Genomic DNA, 22,504 nt, shown 5'->3' on the forward strand with positions numbered 1-22,504 from the left:
GAGGGAGCGCCGCACTGTCGGAGGGGCAGTACTGAGGGAGCGCAGCACTGTCGGAGAGTCAGTACTGAGGGAGCACTGTCGGAGGGCAGTACTGAGGGAGCGCTGCACTGTCGGAGAGGCAGTACTGTGGGAGCGCAGCACTGTCGGAGGAGCAGTACTGAGGAAGCGCTGCACTGGCGGAGGGGCAGTACTGAGGGAGCACTGCACCGTCGTGCAGTATTGAGGGAGCGCTGCACTGTCGGAGTGGCAGTACTGAGGGAGCACTGCACTGTCGGAGGGACAGTACTGAGGGAGCGCTGCACTATTCGGAGGGGCAGTACAGAGGGAGCGCTGCACTGTCGGAGGGGCAATACTGAGGGAGCGCTGCACTGTCGACGGACCAGTACTGCGGGAGCGCTGCACTGTCGGAGGGATAGTATTGAAGGAGTGCTACACTGTCGGAGGGGCAGTACTGAGAGAGCGCTGCACTGTCGGAGGGGCAGCACTGAGGGAGCGCTGCACTGTCGGAGGGTCAGTACTGAGGGAGCGCAGCACTGTCAGAGGGGCAGATCTGAGTGAGCGCCGCACTGTCGCAGGGGCAGTACTGAGAGAGTGCTGCACTGTCGGAGGGGCAGTACTGAGGGAGCGCTGCACTGTCGGCGAGGCAGTACTGTGGGAGCGGTGCATTGTCGGAGGGCAGTACTGAGGGAGCACTGCATTGTTGGATGGGCAGTACTGAAGGAATGCTGCACTGTCGAGTGGCAGTACTGAGGGAGTGCTGTGCTGTCGGAGGGACAGTGCTGAGGGAGTGCTGCATTGTCAGAGGGACAGTACTGAGGAAGCGCTGCACGTTCGGATGGTCAGTACTGAGGGAGCGCTGCAGTGTGAGAGGGTCAGCACTAAGGGAGTGCCGAACTGTTGGATGGGCAGTACTGAGGGAGAATGGCACTGTCGGAGGAGCAGTACTGGGGGAGCGCTGCACTATTAAGAGGGGCAGTACTGAAGGAACGCTGCACTCTTGGAAGGGCAGTACTGAGGGAGCGCTGCAGTATTCGGAGGGGCAGAACTGAGGGAGCGCTGCGCTGTCGGAGGGGCAGTACTGAGGGAGAGCTGCGCTGTCGGTGGGACAGTACTGAGGGAGTGCTGTACTGTTGGAGGGGCAGTACTGAGGGAGCGCCGCGCTGTCGGAGGGACAGTACTGATGGAGCACTGCTCTGTCGGAGGGGCAGTACTGAAGGAGTGCTGCACTGTCGGAGGGGCAGTACTGAGGGAGCACTGCACTGTCGGAGGGGCAGTATTGAGGGAGCGCTGCTCTGTCGGAGGGGCAGTACTGAGGGAGCGCTGCACTGTTGGATGGGCAGTAGTGAGGGAGCGCTGCACTGTCGAAGGGGCAGTACTGAGGGAGCGCTGCACTGTCCCAATGGGCCAGTACTGCGGGAGCGCTGCACTGTCGGAGGGGCAGCGCTGAGGGAGCGCCGCAGTGTTGGAGCGTCAGTTCTGAGAGAGCGCCGCACCGTCGCAGGGGCAGTACTGAGAGAGTGCCGCACTGTCGAAGGGCAGTACTGTGGGAGCACTGCACTGTCAAAGCGGCAGCACTGAGGGAGCGCTGCACTGTCGGAGGGGCAGTACTGAGGGAGTGCTGCACTGTCAGAGGGACAGTACTGAGGGAGCGCTGCACTCTTGGAGGGTCAGTACTGAGGGAGCGCTGCACAGTCGGAGGGTCAGTACTGAGGGAGCGCTGCACTGTCGAAGGGGCAGTACTGAGGGAGCGCTGCACTGTCAAAAGGCCAGTACTACGGGAGCGCTGCACTGTCAGAGAGTCAGTACTGAGGGAGCGCTGCAGTGTCAGAGGGTCAGCACTAAGGGAGTGCTGAACTGTCGGATGGACAGTACTGGGGGAGCGCTGCACTATTCAGAGGGAAAGTACTGAAGGAACGCTGCACTCATGGAAGGGCAGTACTGAGGGAGTGCTGCGCATTCGGAGGGACAGTACTGAGGGAGTGATGTACTGTTGGAGGGGCAGTACTGAGGGAGTGCTGCACTGTCGGAGGGGCAGTACTGAGGGAGCGCCGCACTGTCGGAGGGTTAGTACTGAGGGAGTGCTGCACTGTCGGAGGGGTAGTACTGAGGAAGTGCTGCACTGTCGGAGGGGCAGTACTGAGGGAGCGCCGCACTGTTGGAGGGGCGGTACTGAGGGAGCGCATCACTGTCAGAGGGGCAGTACTGAAGGAACGCTGCACTCTCGAGGGGCAGTACTGAGGGAGTGCGGCACTGTGTGGGGGACAGTACTGAGGGAGCACTACACTGTCGGCGGGGCAATACGGAGGGAGTGCTGCGCTGTCGGAGGGACAGTACTGAGGAAGCACTGCACTGTTGGAGGGACAGTACTGAGGGAGCATGGCACTGTCGGAGGGGCAGTACTGAGGGAGCGCTGCACTGTCGGAGGGGCAGTACTGAGGGAGCGCTGCACTGTCGGCGGGGCAATACTGAGGGAGCGCTGCACTGTCGGAGGGGCAGTACTGAGAGAGCGCCGCACTGTCGGAGGGGCGGTACTGAGGGAGCGTTTTACTGTCGGAGGGGCAGTACTGAGGGAGCACTGCACTTTCGGAGGGGCAGTACTGAGGGAGCGCCGCACTGTCGGAGGGCCGGTACTAAGGGAGCGCTTCATGTCGGAGGGGCAGTACTCAGGGAGAGCTGCACTGTCGGAGGGTCAGTACTGAAGGAACGCTGCACTGTCGAGGGGCAGTACTGAGGGGGTGCTGCACTGTTGGAGGGCAGTACTGAGGGAGCACTGCACTGTTAGATGGGCAGTACTGAGGGAGTGCTGCACTGTCGGAGGGGTGGCACTGAGGGAGCGCAGCACTGTCGGAGAGTCAGTACTGAGGGAGCACTGTCGGAGGGCAGTACTGAGGGAGCGCTGCACTGTCGGAGAGGCAGTACTGTGGGAGCGCAGCACTGTCGGAGGAGCAGTACTGAGGAAGCGCTGCACTGGCGGAGGGGCAGTACTGTCGGAGTGGCAGTACTGAGGGAGCACTGCACTGTCGGAGTGGCAGTACTGAGGGAGCACTGCACTGTCGGAGGGACAGTACTGAGGGAGCGCTGCACTATTCGGAGGGGCAGTACAGAGGGAGCGCTGCACTGTCGGAGGGGCAATACTGAGGGAGCGCTGCACTGTCGACGGACCAGTACTGCGGGAGCGCTGCACTGTCGGAGGGATAGTATTGAAGGAGTGCTACACTGTCGGAGGGGCAGTACTGAGAGAGCGCTGCACTGTCGGAGGGGCAGCACTGAGGGAGCGCTGCACTGTCGGAGGGTCAGTACTGAGGGAGCGCAGCACTGTCAGAGGGGCAGATCTGAGTGAGCGCCGCACTGTCGCAGGGGCAGTACTGAGAGAGTGCTGCACTGTCGGAGGGGCAGTACTGAGGGAGCGCTGCACTGTCGGCGAGGCAGTACTGTGGGAGCGGTGCATTGTCGGAGGGCAGTACTGAGGGAGCACTGCATTGTTGGATGGGCAGTACTGAAGGAATGCTGCACTGTCGAGTGGCAGTACTGAGGGAGTGCTGTGCTGTCGGAGGGACAGTACTGAGGAAGCGCTGCACGTTCGGATGGTCAGTACTGAGGGAGCGCTGCAGTGTGAGAGGGTCAGCACTAAGGGAGTGCCGAACTGTTGGATGGGCAGTACTGAGGGAGAATGGCACTGTCGGAGGAGCAGTACTGGGGGAGCGCTGCACTATTAAGAGGGGCAGTACTGAAGGAACGCTGCACTCTTGGAAGGGCAGTACTGAGGGAGCGCTGCAGTATTCGGAGGGGCAGAACTGAGGGAGCGCTGCGCTGTCGGAGGGGCAGTACTGAGGGAGAGCTGCGCTGTCGGTGGGACAGTACTGAGGGAGTGCTGTACTGTTGGAGGGGCAGTACTGAGGGAGCGCCGCGCTGTCGGAGGGACAGTACTGATGGAGCACTGCTCTGTCGGAGGGGCAGTACTGAAGGAGTGCTGCACTGTCGGAGGGGCAGTACTGAGGGAGCACTGCACTGTCGGAGGGGCAGTATTGAGGGAGCGCTGCTCTGTCAGAGGGGCAGTACTGAGGGAGCGCTGCACTGTTGGATGGGCAGTAGTGAGGGAGCGCTGCACTGTCGAAGGGGCAGTACTGAGGGAGCGCTGCACTGTCCCAATGGGCCAGTACTGCGGGAGCGCTGCACTGTCGGAGGGGCAGCGCTGAGGGAGCGCCGCAGTGTTGGAGCGTCAGTTCTGAGAGAGTGCCGCACTGTCGAAGGGCAGTACTGTGGGAGCACTGCACTGTCAAAGCGGCAGCACTGAGGGAGCGCTGCACTGTCGGAGGGGCAGTACTGAGGGAGTGCTGCACTGTCAGAGGGACAGTACTGAGGGAGCGCTGCACTCTTGGAGGGTCAGTACTGAGGGAGCGCTGCACAGTCGGAGGGTCAGTACTGAGGGAGCGCTGCACTGTCGAAGGGGCAGTACTGAGGGAGCGCTGCACTGTCAAAAGGCCAGTACTACGGGAGCGCTGCACTGTCAGAGAGTCAGTACTGAGGGAGCGCTGCAGTGTCAGAGGGTCAGCACTAAGGGAGTGCTGAACTGTCGGATGGACAGTACTGGGGGAGCGCTGCACTATTCAGAGGGAAAGTACTGAAGGAACGCTGCACTCATGGAAGGGCAGTACTGAGGGAGCGCTGCACTATTCGGAGGGGCAGTACTGAGGGAGCGTTGCACTGTCGGAGGGGCAGTACTGAGGGAACGCTGCTCTGTCGGAGGGGCAGTACTGAGGGAGCGCTGCACTATTCGGAGGGGGGTACTGAGGGAGCGCTGCACTGTTGGATGGGCAGTACTGAGGGAGCGCTGCAGTGTCGAAGGGGCAGTACTGATGGAGCTCTGCACTGTCCCAATGGGCCAGTACTGCGGGAGCGCTGCACTGTCAGAGGGGCAGCACTGAGGGAGCGCCGCACTGTTGGTGGGGCAGTACTGAAGGAGCGCTGCACTGTTGGAGGGGCAGTACTGGGGGAGCGCCGCACTGTCGGAGGGGCGGTACTGAGGGAGCGCTGCACTGTCGGAGGGTCAGTACTGAGGGAGTGCTGCACTATTCGGAGGGGCAGTACTGTGGGAGCGCAGCACTGTCAGAGTGGCAGATCTGAGGGAGCGCCGCACTGTCGCAGGGGCAGTACTGAGAAAGTGCTGCACTGTCGGAGGGGCAGTACTGAGGGAGCGCTGCACTGTCGGAGGGTCAGTACTGAGGGAGCGCTGCACTATTCGGAGGGGCAGTACTGAGGGAGCGCAGCACTGTCAGAGGGACAGTACTGAGAGAGTGCTGTACTGTTGGAGATGCAGTACTGAGGGAGTGCTGCATTGTCGGAGGGGCAGTATTGAAGGAGCGCTACACTGTCGGAGGGGCAGTACTGAGGGAGCGCTGCACTGTCAGAGGGGCAGTACTGAGGGAGCGCTGCCCTATTTGGAGGGCCAGTACTGAAGGACTGCTGCATTGTTGGAAGGGCAGCACTGAGGGAGCGTTGCACTGTCGAAGGGCCAGTACTGAGGGAGCGCTGCACTGTCGGAGAGGCAGTACTGTGGGAGCGCTGCATTGTCGGAGGGCAGTACTGAGGGAGCACTGCATTGATGGATGGGCAGTACTGAAGGAACGCTGCACTGTCGAGTGGCAGTACTGAGGGAATGCTGTGCTGTCGGAGGGACAGTACTGAGGGAGTGCTGCATTGTCAGAGGGACAGTACTGAGGAAGCGCTGCACATTCGGAGGGTCAGTACTGAGGGAGCGCTGCAGTGTGAGAGGGTCAGCACTAAGGGAGTGCCGAACTGTTGGATGGGCAGTACTGAGGGAGCATGGCACTGTCGGTGGAGCAGTACTGGGGAGCGCTGCACTATTCGGAGGGGCAGAACTGAGGGAGCGCTGCGCTGTCGAAAGGGCCGTACTGAGGGAGAGCTGCGCTGTCGGTGGGACAGTACTAAGGGAGTGCTGTACTGTTGGAGGGGCAGTACTGAGGGAGCGCCGTGCTGTCGGAGGGCAGTACTGAGGGAGCACTGCTATGTCGGAGGGGCAGTACTGAGGGAGAGCTGCGCTGTCGGAGGGACAGTACTGAGGGAGTGCTGTACTGTCGGAGGGACAGTACTGATGGAGCACTGCTCTGTCGAAGGGGCAGTACTGAAGGAGTGCTGCACTGTCGGAGGGGCAGTACTGAGGGAGCACTGCACTGTCGGAGGGGCAGTATTGAAGGAGCGCTACACTGTCGGAGGGGCAGTACTGAGGGAGTGCTGCACTGTTGGAGGGTCAGTACTGAGGGAGCGCTGCACTGTCGGAGAGGCAGTACTGTGGGAGCGCTGCACTGTCGGAGGGGCAGTACTGAGGGAGAGCAGCTCTGTCAGAGGGGCAGTACTGAAGGAGTGCTGCACTGTCGGAGGGGCAGTACTGAGGGAGCACTGCACTGTCGGAGGGGCAGTATTGAGGGAGCGCTGCACTGTCGGAGGGGCAGTACTGAGGGAGCGCTGCACTGTCGGAGGGGCAGTACTGAGGGAGCGCTGCACTGTCGGAGGGGCAGTACTAAGGGAGCGCTGCCCTATTCGGAGGGCAGTACTGAGGGAGCGCCGCATTGTCGGAGGGCCAGTACTGCGGGAGCGCTGCACTGTCGGAGGGGCAGTACTAAGGGAGCGCTACAGTGTCAAAGGTGCAGTACTGAGGGAGCGCTGCACTGTCGAAGGGGCAGTACTGAGGGAGCGCTGCACTGTCGGAGAGGCAGTACTGTGGGAGCGCTGTATTGTCGGAGGGCAGTACTGAGGGAGCGCTGCACAGTCGGAGGGTCAGTACTGAGGGAGCGCTGCAATGTCAGAGGGTCAGCACTAAGGGAGTGCCGAACTGTCGGATGGACAGTACTGAGGGAGCGCTATACTGTCGGAGGGGCAGTACTGAAGGAGCATTGCACTGTCGGAGGGGCAGTATTGAGGGAGCGCTGCACTGTCGGAGGGGCTGAACTGAGGGAGCGCTGCACTGTCAGAGGGACAGTGCTGAGGGAGCACTGCTCTGTCGGAGGGCAGTACTGAGGGAGCGCTGCACTGTCGGAGGGTCAGTACTGAGGGAGCGCTGCACTGTTGCTGGGTCAGTACTGAGGGAGCGCTGCACTGTTGGAGGGTCAGTACTGAGGGAGCGCTGCACTGTCGGAGGGGCAATACTACGGGAGCACTGCACTGTCAAAGGGCCAGTACTGCGGGAGCGCTGCACTGTCGGAGGGGCAGCACTGAGGGAGTGCTGCACTGTTGGAGGGGCAGCACTGAAGTAGCGCTGCACTGTCGGAGGGGCAGATCTGAGGGAGCGCCGCACTGTCGCAGGGGCAGTACTGAGAGAGTGCTGCACTGTCGGAGGGGCAGTACTGAGGGAGCGCTGCACTGTCGGAGGGTCAGTACTGAGGGAGCGCTGCACTATTCGGAGGGGCAGTACTGAAGGACCGCTACACTCTTGGAAGGGCAGTACTGAGGGAGCGCTGCACATTCGGAGGGTCAGTACTGAGGGAGCGCTGCAGTGTCAGAGGGTCAGCACTAAGGGAGTGCCGAACTGTTGGATGGGCAGTACTGAGGGAGCATGGCACTGTCGGAGGAGCAGTACTGGGGGAGCGCTGCACTATTCGGAGGGGCAGAACTGAGGGAGCGCTGCGCTGTCGGAGGGGCAGTACTGAGGGAGAGCTGCGCTGTCGGTGGGACAGTACTAAGGGAGTGCTGTACTGTTGGAGGGGCAGTACTGAGGGAGCGCCGCGCTGTCGGAGGGACAGTACTGAGGGAGCACTGCTCTGTCGGAGGGGCAGTACTGAGGGAGAGCTGCGCTGTCGGAGGGACAGTACTGAGGGAGTGCTGTACTGTCGGAGGGACAGTACTGATGGAGCACTGCTCTGTCGGAGGGGCAGTACTGAAGGAGTGCTGCACTGTCGGAGGGGCAGTACTGAGGGAGCACTGCACTGTCGGAGGGGCAGTATTGAGGGAGCGCTGCTCTGTCGGAGGGGCAGTACTGAGGGAGCGCTGCACTGTTGGATGGGCAGTACTGAGGGAGCGCCGCACTGTCAAAGGGGAGTACTGAGGGAACGCTGCACTGTCCCAATGGGCCAGTACTGCGGGAGCGCTGCACTGTCGGAGAGGCAGCACTGAGGGAGCGCCGCACTGTCAGTGGGGCAGTACTGAAGGAGCGCTGCACTGTTGGAGGGGCAGTACTGAGGGAGCGCCGCACTGTCGGAGGGGCGGTACTGAGGAAGCGCTTCACTGTCGGAGGGGCAGATCTGAGGGAGCGCCGCACTGTCGGAGCGTCAGTTCTGAGAGAGCGCCGCACCGTCGCAGGGGCAGTAGTGAGAGAGTGCCGCACTGTCGAAGGGCCAGTACTGCGGGAGCGCTGCACTGTCGGAGGGGCAGTACTGAGGGAGTGCTGCACTGTCGAAGGGGCAGTACTGAGGGAGCGCTGCACTGTCGGAAGGTCAGTACTGAGGGAGCGCTGCAGTGTCAGAGGGTCAGCACTAAGGGAGTGACGAACTGTCGGATAGACAGTACTGAGGGAGCATGGCACTGTCGGAGGAGCAATACTGGGGGAGCGCTGCACTATTCAGAGGGGCAGTACTGAAGGAACGCTGCACTCTTGGAAGGGCAGTACTGAGGGAGCGCTGCACTATTTGGAGGGGCAGTACTGAGGGAGCGTTGCACTGTCGGAGGGGCAGTATTGAGGGAGCGCTGCTCTGTCGCAGGGGCAGTACTGAGGGAGCGCTGCACTATTCGGAGGGGAGTACTGAGGGAGCGCTGCACTGTTGGATGGGCAGTACTGAGGGAGCGCCGCACTGTTGGTGGGGCAGTACTGAGGGAGCGCCGCACTGTCGGAGGGGCGGTACTGAGGGAGCGCTGCACTCTCGGAGGGGCAGATCTGAGGGACTGCTGCACTGTCGAAGGGGCAGTACTGAGGGAGCGCTGCAGTGTCAAAGGGTCAGTACTGAGGGAGCGCTGCACTGTCGGAGGTTCAGTACTGAGGGAGCGCTGCAGTGTGAAAAGGCCAGTACTACGGGAGCGCTGCACTGTCGGAGGGTCAGTACTGACGGAGCGCTGTACTGTCGGAGGGTCAGTACTGAGGGAGCGCTGCACTGTTGAAGGGGCGGTGCTGAGGGAGCGCTGCACTGTCGAAGGGCTGGTACTGCGGCAGCGCTGCACTGTCGGAGTAACAGCACTGAGGGAGCGTTGCACTGTCGGAGGGCAGTACTGAGGGAGTGCTGCACCGTCGAAGGGGCAGTACTGAGGGAGTGCTGCACTGTCGGAGTGGCGGTACTGAGGGAGCGCTTCACTGTCGGGCAGATCTGAGGGAGCGCCGCACTGTCGGAGCGTCAGTTCTGAGAGAGCGCCGCACTGTTGCAGGGGCAGTACTGAGAGAGTGTCGCACTGTCGAAGGGCCAATACTGCGGGAGCGCTGCGCTGTCGGAGGGGCAGTATTGAGGGAGCGCTGCACTGTCGGAGGGGCAGTATTGAGGGAGCGCTGCACTGTCGGAGGGGCAGTGCTGAGAGAGCACCGCACTGTTGGAAGGGAAGTACATAGGGAGCGCTACAGCCTCGGTCGGGCAGTACTGAGGGAGCGCTGCACTGTTGGAGGTGCATTACTGAGGGAACGCTGCACTCTCGGAGGGTCAGTACTGAGGGAGCGCTGCACTGTCGGAGGGTCAGTACTGAGGGAGCGCTGCATTGTCGAAGGGGCAGTACTGAGGGAGCGCTGCACTGTCAAAAGGCCAGTACTACTTGAGCGCTGCACTGTCGGAGGGGCAGTATTGAGGGAGCGCTGCACTGTCGGAGGGGCAGTACTGAGAGAGCGCCGCACTGTCAAAGGGGCAGTACTGAGAGAGCGCCGCACTGTTGGAAGGGAAGTACTGAGGGAGCGCTACAGTCTCGGTCGGGCAGTACTGAGGGAGCGCTACAGTCTCGGTCGGGCAGTACTGAGGGAGCGCTGCACTGTTGGAGGTGCAGTACTGAGGGAACGCTGCACTCTCGGAGGGTCAGTACTGAGGGAGCGCCGCACTGTCGAAGGGGCAGTACTGAGAGAGCACCGCACTGTTGGATGGGAAGCACTGAGGGAGCGCTACACTCTCGGATGGGCAGTACTGAGGGCGCGCTGCACTGTCGGAGGGCCAGTACTGCGGGAGCGCTGCACTGTCGGAGGGGCTGTACTGAGGGCGCGCTGCACTGTCGGAGGGGCAGAATCACAGAAACCCCACAATGCAGATAGAGGCCATTTCGGCCCATCGAGCCTGCACTGACACATATCCCACCCGATCCCTGTAACCCCTACACCAACACATATCCCACCCTATCCCCGTAACCCCACGTATTTAATCCCCCTAACACTAAGGGTCAGTTTATCATAGCCAATCAACCTAACCTGCACATCTTTGGACTGTGGGAGGAAACCGGAGCACCCGGAGGAAACCCACGCAAACACGGGGAGAATGTGCAAACTCCACGCTGCACTCTTGGAAGGGCAGTACTGAGGGAGCGCTGCACTATTCGGAGGGGCAGTACTGAGTGAGCGCTGCACTGTTGGAGGGGCCGTACTGAGGGAGTGCCGCACTGTCGGAGGGACAGTACTGAGGGAGCACTGCTCTGTCGGAGGGGCAGTACTGAGGGAGAGCTGCGCTGTCGGAGGGACAGTACTGAGGGAGTGCTGTACTGTCGGAGGGACAGTACTGAGGGAGCGCTGCACTGTCGGAGGGGCAGTACTGAGGGAGCGCTGCACTGTCGGAGGGTCAGTACTGCGGGAGCGCTGCACTGTCGGAGGGTCAGTATGCACTGTTGAAGGGGCAGTACTGAGGGAGCGCTGCACTGTCGAAGGGGCAGTACTGAGGGAGCGCTATACTGTCGGAGGGTCAGTACTGAGGGAGCGCTGCACTGTTGAAGGGGCAGTGCTGAGGGAGCGCTGCACTGTTGAAGGGCCAGTACTGCGGGAGCGCTGCACTGTCGGAGGAACAGCACTGAGGGAGTGCTGCACTGTCGAAGGGGCAGTACTGAGGGAGCGCTGCACTGTCGGAGGGGCGGTACTGAGGAAGCGCTTCACTGTCAGAGGGGCAGATCTGAGGGAGCGCCGCACTGTCGGAGCATCAGTTCTGAGAGAGCGCCGCACTGTCGCAGGGGCAGTACTGAGAGAGTGCCGCACTATCGAAGGGCCAATACTGCGGGAGCGCTGCACTGTCAAAGGGGCAGTATTGAGGGAGCGCTGCACTGTCAAAAGGCCAGTACTACTTGAGCGCTGCACTGTCGGAGGGGCAGTATTGAGGGACCGCTGCACTGTCGGAGGGGCAGTACTGAGAGAGCACCGCACTGTTGGAAGGGAAGAACTGAGGGAGCGCTACAGTCTCGGTCGGGCAGTACTGAGGGAGCGCTGCACTGTTGGATGTGCAGTACTGAGGGAACGCTGCACTCTCGGAGGGTCAGTACTGAGGGAGCGCTGCACTGTCGGAGGGGCAGCACTGAGGGAGTGCTGCACTGTCGGAGGGGCAGTACTGAGGGAGCGCTGTATTGCCGAAGGGGCAGTACTGAGGGAGTGCTGCACTGTCGAAGTGCCAGTGCTGTGGGAGCGCTGCACTGTCGGAGGGGCAGCACTGAGGGAGCACTGCACTGTCGGAGGGGCAGTACTGAGGGAGTGCTGCACTGTCGGAGGGTCAGTACTGAGGGAGTGTTTTGTTTCAATTAAATGTGCCGGAATGGGAGTCTGTTAATTTAAAACAAGCTTTCACTGTGTGTTTAAAACATGTAACTGGATATTGATATTGGAGTGTGGTAAATTTGGTTTGTTTGGACCCTGATTATTGCCTGTCTGTGTTGCTCCTGATTTCTAGCCGGGCTTGTTGTTGTAAATAGGTTCAGCTCCAGGCAGAGAAGGAGGTGATTCAGGATGGATACGGACAAGATGTGGCAGCGGTGGCTGGAGGCTTTACTTACACCATCCATGGTAGGTCAGTGAAAGACCACACTGCAACCCTGGCAACGGATATCCGTGTAAGCGGCCCCTGAACTTTAAAACACCGCTGCCGAAACAGTATTGCAGAAAAATGGCTGACAAGAAGGATATTATCCCTGAAAATTCAAAGCCTGAGCTTTGCAAATGGGAACATAACAGTTCTTTAGTATAACTTATATTAGCTTCTTCTCTTAATGGACACCTGTAACAATTGGGCACCTAACCTGGCGCATTAGTTCACACGGATTTACAGTTTATTCTCTGTGAAAGGCTGTTATCACTGCCAAACAGCATATAATGTCCATTTAAAAGAGATGTTAGTCTCAGAGAGTGCTTCCCTACATTATAACTGTAACTACACTTCAAAAAGTACTGAGGTCGTGAAAGGTGCTAGAGAAATGCAAGTTCTTTCTTTGTGTTCTCTCTGATTAAAACAAATACATTTTATCAGTCATATAATTTTTTACGGGTTTCATTGACGACCCACCACATCGGCATTCCTTCCTGCCAGAGACATCAGTGACTGGGAGAAGCCCCGCCCCCACGAGTAGTTCGGGCCAGTTTAATGGACCTGAACCAATCCAGAACTGCCACATTGTGAGAATAGGTGGTGCCCGCTGACTCACTGCTTTCCCAGTCATGAGTTATTCTGGATTACTATGCCTGCGGCACTTCTGGAGGCACGACTCCCAGTAAAATGATCTGATCCCACAAGTGGATCTTCCTCCATCGGTGACGTTAGCAGACGGAGGGGAAAAGACCCAAAATGGCATGTGTTCATAGAGCCTGATTTTAAAAATCAGCAAGGCTATTTTATAAATGTTAATTATATTTTGTGAGGACCTCTCCCAGAAACAAACTACAGGGTAGGGTAGTAGTTTTGAAATTCTCATCCTCGTGTTCAAATCCCTTCATGGCCTTGCCCTTCCCTATCTCTGTAACCTCCTCCAGCCCTACAACCCTCCGAGATGTCTGCACTCCTCCAATTCTGGCCTTTTACGCATCCCCGATTTTAATTGCTCCACCATTGGCGGCCATGCCTTCAGCTGCCGAGGCCCTAAGCTCTGGAATTCCCTTCCTAAACCTCTCGACCTCTCTCTCATCCTTTAAGATGCTCCTTAAAACCTACCTCTTTGACCAAGCTTCTGGTCACCTGTCCTAATATCTCTGGTGTCAAATTTTGTTTGGTAACACCCCTGTGAAGCGCCTTGGTACGTTTTACTACGTTAAAGGCACTATATAAATGCAAGTTGTTGTTGTTGTGTAGTGTTTATGTTACTGGACTAATCCAGAGAGCGTGTGTTCAAATCCCACCATGGGCAGTTTGAGAATTTGAGTTTAAAAAATCTGGAAATAAAAAGCTGGTGTTAGTAAAAGTGACCATGAAGCTGTTTGATTGTTGAAAAATTTCAACAGGTTCACTAAAGTCCTTTAGGGAAGGGAGACCTGCCGTCCTTACCCAGTCTGGGCCTACATGGTTGAATCTTAACTGCCTTCTGAAGTCATGGTGTGGAGATGCCAGTGTTGGACTGGGGTGGACAAATGTAAGAAGTCACACAACACCAGGTTATAGTCCAACAGCTTTATTTGAAATCACAAGCTTTCGGAGCGCTGCTCCTTTATCAGGTGAAGTGGAGAAATGCATAAAGACACAGCTTATATTGTCAGAGAATAGTGTCAGATGTTTACAGGTAATCTTTCCAACTGCCATTTATCACACTTCGGCAGAGAGATAATCACAGCAATCAAAGGTGTGAATGGTGTCCAAACAGGTCAGTCAGGAAAACATTACATCAAAGAACAATGCGGTGGGGTCACAAGGGGTCAAATGTTGCAGATGCTGGGGTCTGTATGAAAAACAAAAAAAGACAAAAAACATTTTTTTTGCTGGAAATCACAGCAGGTCCGGCCGCTTCTGAAGTGGCCTAGCAAGCCACTCAGTTGTATCAAACTGAGGGCAACTAGGAGTGGACAGTAAATTCTGGCCTTGCCAGCGATGCCCACATACAGAGAATGAATTTTTTAAAATGCCACACTGCATATTATATTGCCTTATACTGTGTGATAGCCACTCTTGAAAGCATTCTGATATAGTAAACACCCCTCCCCTCATTATAACTTGTCTGAAATATAACAGACAGCGATTACTGCCAGCGATTACCGCCAGCGATTACCGCCCGCGATTACCGCCAGCACATACACAGCTTGTTCACTCAACTCATCTTTTTCAGATGGTGCTGCACTCCTGGAAAGCCTCACCACTAGGCCCAAGCGGTTTGAAAGCCACAAAAATAAGCTCAGGGAAGAGGATGTTGCCTTACAAGAAGAAAGCCAAACTTATCAGGATATTGTTTTTGTAGACGTGATAGACACATACAGAAATGTGCCACATAAGTTACTGCACTTTTATCAGTGGTAAGGGATGTTTATCATTTTATTCACTCTTTGTGTCAACCGTGGCTCAGCTGGTAGTACTCTCACCTCTGAGTCAGAAGGTTGTGGGTTCAAGTCCCACTCTAGAGACTTGAGCACAAAAATCTAGGCTGAGACCCCAGTGCAGTACAGAGGAAGTGCTGCACTGTCAGAGGTGCCGTCTTTTGGATGAGACCTTAAACTGAAGCCCCGTCTTCTCTCTCAGGTGGACGTAAAAGATCCCATGGATCTATTTGAAGGAAGAGCAGGGGCGTTCTCCCTGATGTCTTGGCCAATATTTATCCCTCGACCAATACCTATAATAGAATATCTGGTCATTATCACATTGTTGTTTGTGGGAGCTTGCTGTGCACAAATTGGCTGCCACGTTTCCTACATTACAACAGTGACTACATTTCACACAAAAAAGTACTTAATTGGCTGTGAAGGGCTTTGAGACATCCTGAGGTCGTGAAAGGTGCTATAGAAATACAAGTTCTTTCTTTGTATGGGAATGATTGTGATGTGGAGTGACAGTTTTTTTTTTACATAGAAACATAGAAGATAGGAGCAGGAGTAGGCCATTCGGCCCCTCGAGCCTGCACCGCCATTCAATGAGATCATAGCTGATCATCCAAATTCAGTACCCTGTCCCTGCTTTCTCCCCATATCCCTTGATCCCTTTAGCCTTAAGAAATATATCCAACTCCTTCTTGAATATATTTAATGAATTGGCCTCTACTGCCTTCTGTGGTAGAGAATTCCACAGGTTCACCACTCTCTGGGTGAAGAAATTCCTCCTAATTTCTGTCCTAAATGGCCTACCCCTTATCCTTAGACTATGACCCCTGGTTCTGGACTCCCCGCCATCGGGAACGTCCTTCCTGCATCAAGTCTGTCCAGTCCTGTCAGAATTTTATAAGTTTCAATGAGATCCCCTCATTCTTCTAAACTCCAGCGAGTACAAGCCCAATCGACCCAATCTCTCCTCATACGTCATTCCTGCCATCGCAGGTATCAGCCTGGTGAATCTTCGCTGAACTCCCTCCATGGCAAGAACATCCTTCCTCAGATAAGGCGACCAAAACTGCACACAATACTCAAGGTGTGGTCTCACCAAGGCCCATTACAACTGCAGCAAGACATCCTTGTTCCTGTACTCGAACCCTCTCGCTACAAAGGCCAACATACCATTTGCCTTCTTAACCGCCTGCTGCACCTGCATGCTTACCTTCAGCGACCGATGCACAAGGACACCCAGGTCTCTTTGCACTTCCCCTTCTCCCAATCTATTGCCATTCAGATAATAATCTGCCTTCCTGTTTTTGACACCAAAGTGGATAACCTCGCATTTATCCACATTATATTGCATCTGCTGTGCTTCTGCCCAATCACCCAACCTGTCCAAATCATCCTGGAGTTTCTCGGCATCCTCCTCACAGCACACACACCCACCCAGCTTTGTGTCGTCTGCAAACTTGGAGATATTACATCTAGTTCCCTTATCTAGATCATTAATATATATTGTGAATAGCTGGGGTCCAAGGACCAATCCCTGCGGTACCCCAGTATACGATGATCAAGTATCTGAGGTGTGGAGGCCCCAGCACCAGGTTTAGGAGTCTTCCCAAAACCGACATGCCTGCTGGAAAAGCATTTTAATCATATCATGAATTCCGACCCTGCTTTTGGCTTACGAACAGGTCTGTGGAATCGACGCGCTTCAAACTGCTGCTAAAAACGGATGACGATTGTTATGTGGATGTGGAGGCTATGCTGGAGAGAGCAGGAGACAGGCTGGGAGCAACAAACGTGTGGTGGGGAAAGTCAGTATCCTCGTGTTCATGAGAGCTTTATAAAATCAGTTAATCCGAAGCCATTCAAAAGGAGAAATTTGCAGGGCTATGGGGCAAAAAGCAGGGGAGTGGGACTAATTGGATAGAACATATTAGGAGCAGGAGTAGGCCATACGGCCCTTCAAGCCTGCTCCGCCATTCAATAAGATCATGGCTGAACTCTACATTAGCTCCACTTTCCTGCCCTATCCCCATATCCCTTGATTCCCTTAGTGCCCAAAAATCTATCGATCTCTGTCTTGAATATACTCATCGACTGAGCCTCCACAGCCCTCTGGGGTAGTGAATTCCAAAGATTCACAACCCTCTGAGTGAAGAAATTTCTCTTCATCTCAGTCCTAAATGGCTGACCCCTTATCCTGAAACTATGACCCCTAGTCTCTCCAGCCACAGGACTCAGCCTCTCAGCCCTCAAGAATTTTATACATTTCAATGAGATAACCTCTCATTCTTCTAAACTCCAGAGAATATAAGCCCATTCTACTCAATCTCTCCCCATAGGGCAGCCCTCTCACCCAGGAATCAATCTAGTGAACCTTTGTTGCACTGCCTCTAAGGCAAGTATATCCTTCCTTGGGTAAGAAGACCAAATATAGCTCTTTCAAAGAGCTGGCAGGGGAACAGTGGGCTAAATGGCCTCCATCTGTGCTGTTCGATTCTGTTCTGATTTGGTGTGACTCTGCACAGCTGTTATTGAGGTCCTGGCTGTCAATGTGTTAAAGTTACTGCATTTTATATTTCTTTATCTTAAATACTGGATAACTTGCCTGTTGAGCTATGTTTTCTGACCAGAAACCCCTGGAACCGATTACTGTATTTTTTTTTGATAAGCTAACATCTCATTTCTTTAACTCAGTCTTTTCTCTGCTTATAACTGGTCGGTTTGATCTCCATCCTCTGCTCCCTTTGCCCCACGTTGGATGCTAAATTCTTTTTTAGCTGCATATTAATCTCATCTTCCTTCTCCATTTGCTCTTTCTCATTTCTTTTATTTGCTCTGCTATACTATCCTAGCTTAAATGGCTTCAAGCCCTCTAAGAATTTTATACATTTCAATGAGATCACGTCTCATTTTTTTAAACTCCAGGCTTCTTCCCAGGTTGGAGAGTCTTGAACTAGGGGTCATCGGGCTAGAAGTTGGCCTCCTTTATGCCTCCTATTATCGCCTCCGGGAGGCGATAACAGGGCACTAATGACTTACCGACCGGGCGTGGTGAAAGAAACGACTCCCGCAAAATTCAATGGGCGGGGGGGGGGGGGGGGGTAGCGCCGGCAGTAAAACTTACCACCTTGATCTCCTGCGTCCTGGAGATTGTGATGCGCATCACCCCGTTATCGCTCCGGATCCTAAATTCGCTTCCGCCCCCTGCTGCTTCACCGGGTGGCAGCAACGGCAGCTGCAGGAGGCGGCGTGACCTCGGCCGGCCGCTTGGGGAGCGGTAATTAAAGGGATTGGTGGTCAGATAGGCCAAAAAAAAAACTCTCACACCTTTGTGCTGTTGTTTAAATTTTTCATTGCCACCATTGATCAGCCCTGCACTCTCTTAGATCGCGGGTGCCGTCGCCGACCCATCCCCAGCCTTGCCTTTAACTGCTGTGAGTATTGGCCCGTCTCTTTAAGGGAGGGAAGGAGCCTGCGACTCCGGCAGTGCTGCACGGAACATTGCTCAGCGCTCTGCCGATACCGCCCCCTCACTCCCTTTAGTGCTCTAAGGGAAGTGGTAGCGTTTGATTTAGCTCCACTTCCCTCTTGGAGCGCTACAACTGAATTTCGCGGGAACCTCTCATCATTAGCGCCTGACGATAATTTTTCCGCTTCCGAAGTTTTAGCACCCCCGAAAGGGGCTATAATGAATTTCTCCCCCATAGTCTCGGGATAAGGGGTCAGCCATTTAAGACAGAGATGAGGAGGAATTTCTTCACTCAGAGGGTTGTGAATCTTTGGAATTCTCTACCCCAAAGGGCTGTGTCGTTGAGTATATTCAAGACAGAGATGGATGGATTTTTGGACACTAAGGGAATCAGGGGATAGGGCAGTTGAGGTATAAGATCAGCCATGATCTTATTAAATGGTGGAGCAGGCTCTCGGGTCTGTATGGCCTACTCCTGCTCCTATTTCTTATGTTCAAATCACCAAAGAGAGTTTGACAGACCTCAATAACAAACGTCTAAGGACCCTATCCACCTGATTTCAGTGGAGTGCGGTTACTGAGTCTTTGAAAGTACCAATGGAAAACTAATGAGATATGATGGTCATTTATCACAAAATACATGGTGCTTTGGAGTAATATCATCGATGAAGTTAATTTATGAAATAAAAACAGAAAATGCTGCAAATACTCAGCAGGTCAGGCAGCACCTGTGGAGAGAGAAGCAGAGTTGACGTTTGAAGTCGATGACCTTTCATCAGAACTGGAAAAAGTTAGAGATGTAACATTTTAAGCAAGTATAGAGGCAGGGAAAGGTCGGGGTGGAACGGGGAACAAAAGGGGAGGTCTGTGATAGGGTGGAAGGTAGGAGAGATTAAATGACAAAAGGCAAAAGCAGCTGATAATGGGAAAAACCATGGCAATAAAAGATGGGTCTTGAGGAGATGTAAATGATTACAGAATGTCCAAGAGAAAATGGATAATTATGATATAAAGTTGTTAAACTCATATTTTGAGGCTGGCAGGCTGTAAAGGGCCTAGTAGAAAGATGAGCTGCTATTCCTTGAGCTTGCATTGAGCTTAAAAGCTGTTAATTGGTAGCATCTTCTCAATTATTACGAACGGTCACAGACCTGAAACGTTAACTCTGTTTCTCTCTCCACAGATGCTGCCTGACCTGCTGAGTGTTTCCAGCATTTTCTGTTTCTATTTCAGATTTCCAGCATCTGCAGCATTTTGCAACTGTCATTTTTATTTGTTTATTTAGTAAAGCCTCTAGCTCATTCATTTTCCCGACTGATTTCCCCAGTTTCAGGCAGAATTGGGCAGTGGATGGCAGTGGGAAGTGGATGGAGCTGGAGTACCCGAGCCTGGTCTATCCCGATTTTGCCTGTGGTTCTGGTTACGTCGTCTCTCACAACCTGATTCAGTGGCTGGCAGAAAACGCAAAGACACTAAAAGTCTATCAGGTATTGGGCACCTTCCTGTGGGTTTAACTGGCTAGCGGAAATGGTGGCTTTTTGATTTTAGGAACATAGGAAATGCTAGACGAAGAAAGTTTGCCTTCTACCATCCTGGTAGTCACTCGATACAATGATAATGAAGTTGTTGAGTAATCATGACAATCAATCTCTATCAATGAGTCTACAACAGACCCAGACATGAGGCGAGGAAAACATTGGGAACCAGAGGTCCAAAGTCATCTGTTCCTCCCAAGCATCTACACAAGAAATAGGAGCAGGAGTAGGCCTTACGGCCCCTTGAGCCTGCTCCGCCATTCAATAAGATCATGGTTAATCTGCTAGCTCCACTTTCCCGCCCTATCCCCAGGGGGAGTGGGACTAATTGGATAGCTCTTTCAAAGAACTACACAGGTCATGTCTCAAATTACTCATATACTGCATCCCAACATGTAATTTTCTGAAAGAAATCTACCAAATTTGGTTAAATGGTTTTCATTACCCATCTGGGAGATTCCACTTCCTAGGTGAAGGTGATCAGCCTGCACTGACTCTAGTGCCAGCTTTCTGTCTGGGCAAATGTTAGACGAACTGACCAAGGTCACGATTGTGATCTTATCATAGAAAGTTACATTTCGGCCCATCGTGTCCGCACCGGCCGACAAAGAGCTATCCAGCCTAATCCCACTTCCCGGCTCTTGGTCCGTAGCCCTGCAGGTTAGAGCATCCCAAGTGCACATCCAAGTACTTTTTAAATGTGGCTAGGGTTCCTGCCTCTACCACCCTTTCAGGCAGCGAGTTCCAGACCCCCACCACCCTTTGGGTGAAGAAATTTCCCCTCAAATCCCCTCTAAACCTTCCACCAATTACTTTAAATCTGTGCCCCCTCGTTTTTGACCCCTCAGTTAAGGGAAATAGGTCCTTTCTATCCACTTTATCTATACCCCTCATAATTTTATACACCTCAATAAGGTCTCCTCTCAACCTCCTCTGTTCCAAGGAAAACAAACCCAGCCTATCCACTCTTTCCTCATAACTACATCCTTGTAAATCTCCTCTGTACCCTTTCTAGTGCAATCACATCTTTCCTGTAATGTGGTGGCCAGAACTGCACGCAGTACTCTAGCTGAGGCCTAACTAGTGTTTTATACAGTTGAAGCATAACCTCCCTGCTCTTGTATTCTATGCCATGGCTAATAAAGGCAGGCATTCCGTATGCCTTCTTAACCACCTTATCTACTTAGCCTGCTACCTTCAGGGATCTGTGGACATGCACGCCAAGGTCCCTTTGTTCCTCTGCACTACTCGGTGTCCTACCATTTAATATGTGTATTCCCTTTCCTTGTTAGCCCTCCCCAAATGCATTACCTCACACTTCTCCAGATTGAATTCCATTTGCCACTGTTCTGCCCACCTGACCAATTTATTGATATCTTCCTGCAGTCTACAGCTTCCTTCTTCAGTCTCAACCACACAGTCGATTTTAGTATCATCTGCAAACTTCTTAATCATACCCCCGATATTCAAGATCATTGATATATACCACAAAAAGCAAGGGACCTAGTACTGAGCCCTGCAGAACCCCACTGGAAACAGCCTTCCAGTCACAAAAACACCCATCAACCGTTACCCTCTGCTTCCTGTCTCTGAGCCAGTTTTGAATCCAACTTGACACTTTGCCCTGGATCCCATGGGCTTTTAACTTCGTGACCAATCTGCCATGTGGAACCTTATCAAAGGCCTTGCTAAAGTCCCTGTACGCTACATCAAACGCACTACCCTCATCTACCCTCCTTGTTACCTCCTCAAAAAATTCAATCAAGTTTGTCAGACACGACCTTCCCTTAACAAATCCGTGTCTTTCTAAATGAAGATTTATCCGGTCCTTCAGAATTCTTTCCAATAATTTTTCCACCACAGAGGTTAGGCTGACTGGCCTGTAATTACTCGGTCTATCCTTTTCTCCCTTTTTAAACAAGGGTTCCACATTAGCAGTCTTCCAGCATCACACCTAAAGCCAGAGAGGATTGAAAAATGATGGTCAGGGCCTCTGCTATTTCCTCTTTTGCTTTGCTGAACAGCCTGGGATACATTTCATCCAGGCCGGGGGATTTATCCACTTTTAAAGCTGCTAAACCCCTTAATACTTCCTCTCTCACTATGTTTGAGGGTTCCCCCCACTCCATGGGGTCTGTGCTGGCACAGTAAAAACCTGCTGTCCCACCAGCCCACCCTGACAAAGCAGGATTTTCACTTTTTGTATGTACACGCTTCCACAGTTACAACTTTTGCAATGTTGTCAAAGTACAGAAGCTGTTCAGCAGCACTAAAGGTCAGACCGTTGCTGCTTTTGCCAATACTTTGTTAAAGAATTAATGTTTGAGTTTAGCACAAACTTCTGTCCAATTCCATTATTTACAAAATCAGATTACAAGTTTACTGGCAGAGAGAGTTCCAGTGGGTTTTGTGTGTGTGTGTGTGTGTGTGTGTGTGTTAAATGGTCCAAGCCTGCTGTATTATTGATGAACCAGGATCACTGCTCACTGCCTCCAGTCTCTGGCTGAGCAAGTCCCCCCCCCCAAATCACATTTACCACTTGCCCCACCAAACACCATGGGAACAGGAGGAGGCCTTTCAGCCCCTCGAGCCTGTTCCACCATTCAATTAGATCATGGTTGATCTGAACTCCATCTACCTGCCTTGGTTCCATGTCCCTTAATACCCTCAGCCAACAAAAGTCTATCAATCTCAGTTTTGAAATTTGCAATTGACCCCCACTCTCAACAGCTTTTTTTGGGGGGGGGGGGGAAAGAGTTCCAGATTTTCACTACCCTTTGTGTGAAGAAGTGCTTCCTGACATCATGAATGGCCCAGCTCTAATTTTAAGGTTATGGCCCCTTGTTCTGGACTCTTCCCCCCCCCCCCCACACAGAAGAAATAGTTTCCCTCTATCTACCCCATCAGCTCCTGAGCAGGCCTAATTTTGCTCTTTGGACTGTGCATGAACACTGTGTAGTAGGAAGGGAGATTAACCAACAACCAGACCATGGGAAAACAGTTTCATGCTGGAAGATTTCTGCAATATCTATTCATGATAATTCCTTAGTCTCTTCATAAATTAATAATCTAATTGTTCTGAAGTTAAACCTTCCTTATTCCCACCTGCAGTTTTGT

At 53.7% G+C, this 22,504-nt stretch overlaps 2 protein-coding genes across 12 annotated transcripts in view; one reads left to right on the top strand and one right to left on the bottom strand.

Annotated features, from left to right (window-relative positions):
- Positions 1-22,504, top strand: part of b3galnt2 (beta-1,3-N-acetylgalactosaminyltransferase 2) — a 72,438-nt gene that overhangs the window by 47,656 nt on the left and 2,278 nt on the right. For 2 of the 5 annotated variants that reach the window (XM_085996705.1, XM_085996710.1), the window contains 4 exons: positions 11,854-11,944; positions 14,185-14,368; positions 16,069-16,191; positions 19,180-19,339. In XM_085996705.1, coding sequence (XP_085852831.1) covers positions 11,854-11,944; positions 14,185-14,368; positions 16,069-16,191; positions 19,180-19,339 — 558 coding nt within the window. Of the gene's footprint in view, positions 1-11,853; positions 11,949-14,184; positions 14,369-16,068; positions 16,192-19,179; positions 19,340-22,504 lie in introns of all 5 variants that reach the window. The other 3 variants (XM_085996707.1, XM_085996706.1, XM_085996709.1) reach the window with 3 other exon arrangements.
- tbce (tubulin folding cofactor E) overlaps positions 13,521-22,504 on the bottom strand; it is a 69,040-nt gene continuing 60,056 nt past the window's right edge. For all 7 annotated transcript variants that reach the window (XM_085996701.1, XM_085996700.1, XM_085996703.1 and 4 more), the window contains one exon: positions 13,521-13,800. Coding sequence is in view for 1 of the 7 variants with exons in the window: in XM_085996700.1 (XP_085852826.1) it covers positions 13,768-13,800 (33 nt within the window). In the remaining 6 variants the exon portion in view is untranslated. The remainder of the gene's footprint in view (positions 13,801-22,504) is intronic.

This window comes from Somniosus microcephalus, chromosome 9 (genome assembly GCF_052327205.1).
Source record: "Somniosus microcephalus isolate GS21.2 chromosome 9, FLI_Smic_1.0, whole genome shotgun sequence".
Lineage (NCBI taxonomy): Eukaryota > Metazoa > Chordata > Chondrichthyes > Squaliformes > Somniosidae > Somniosus > Somniosus microcephalus.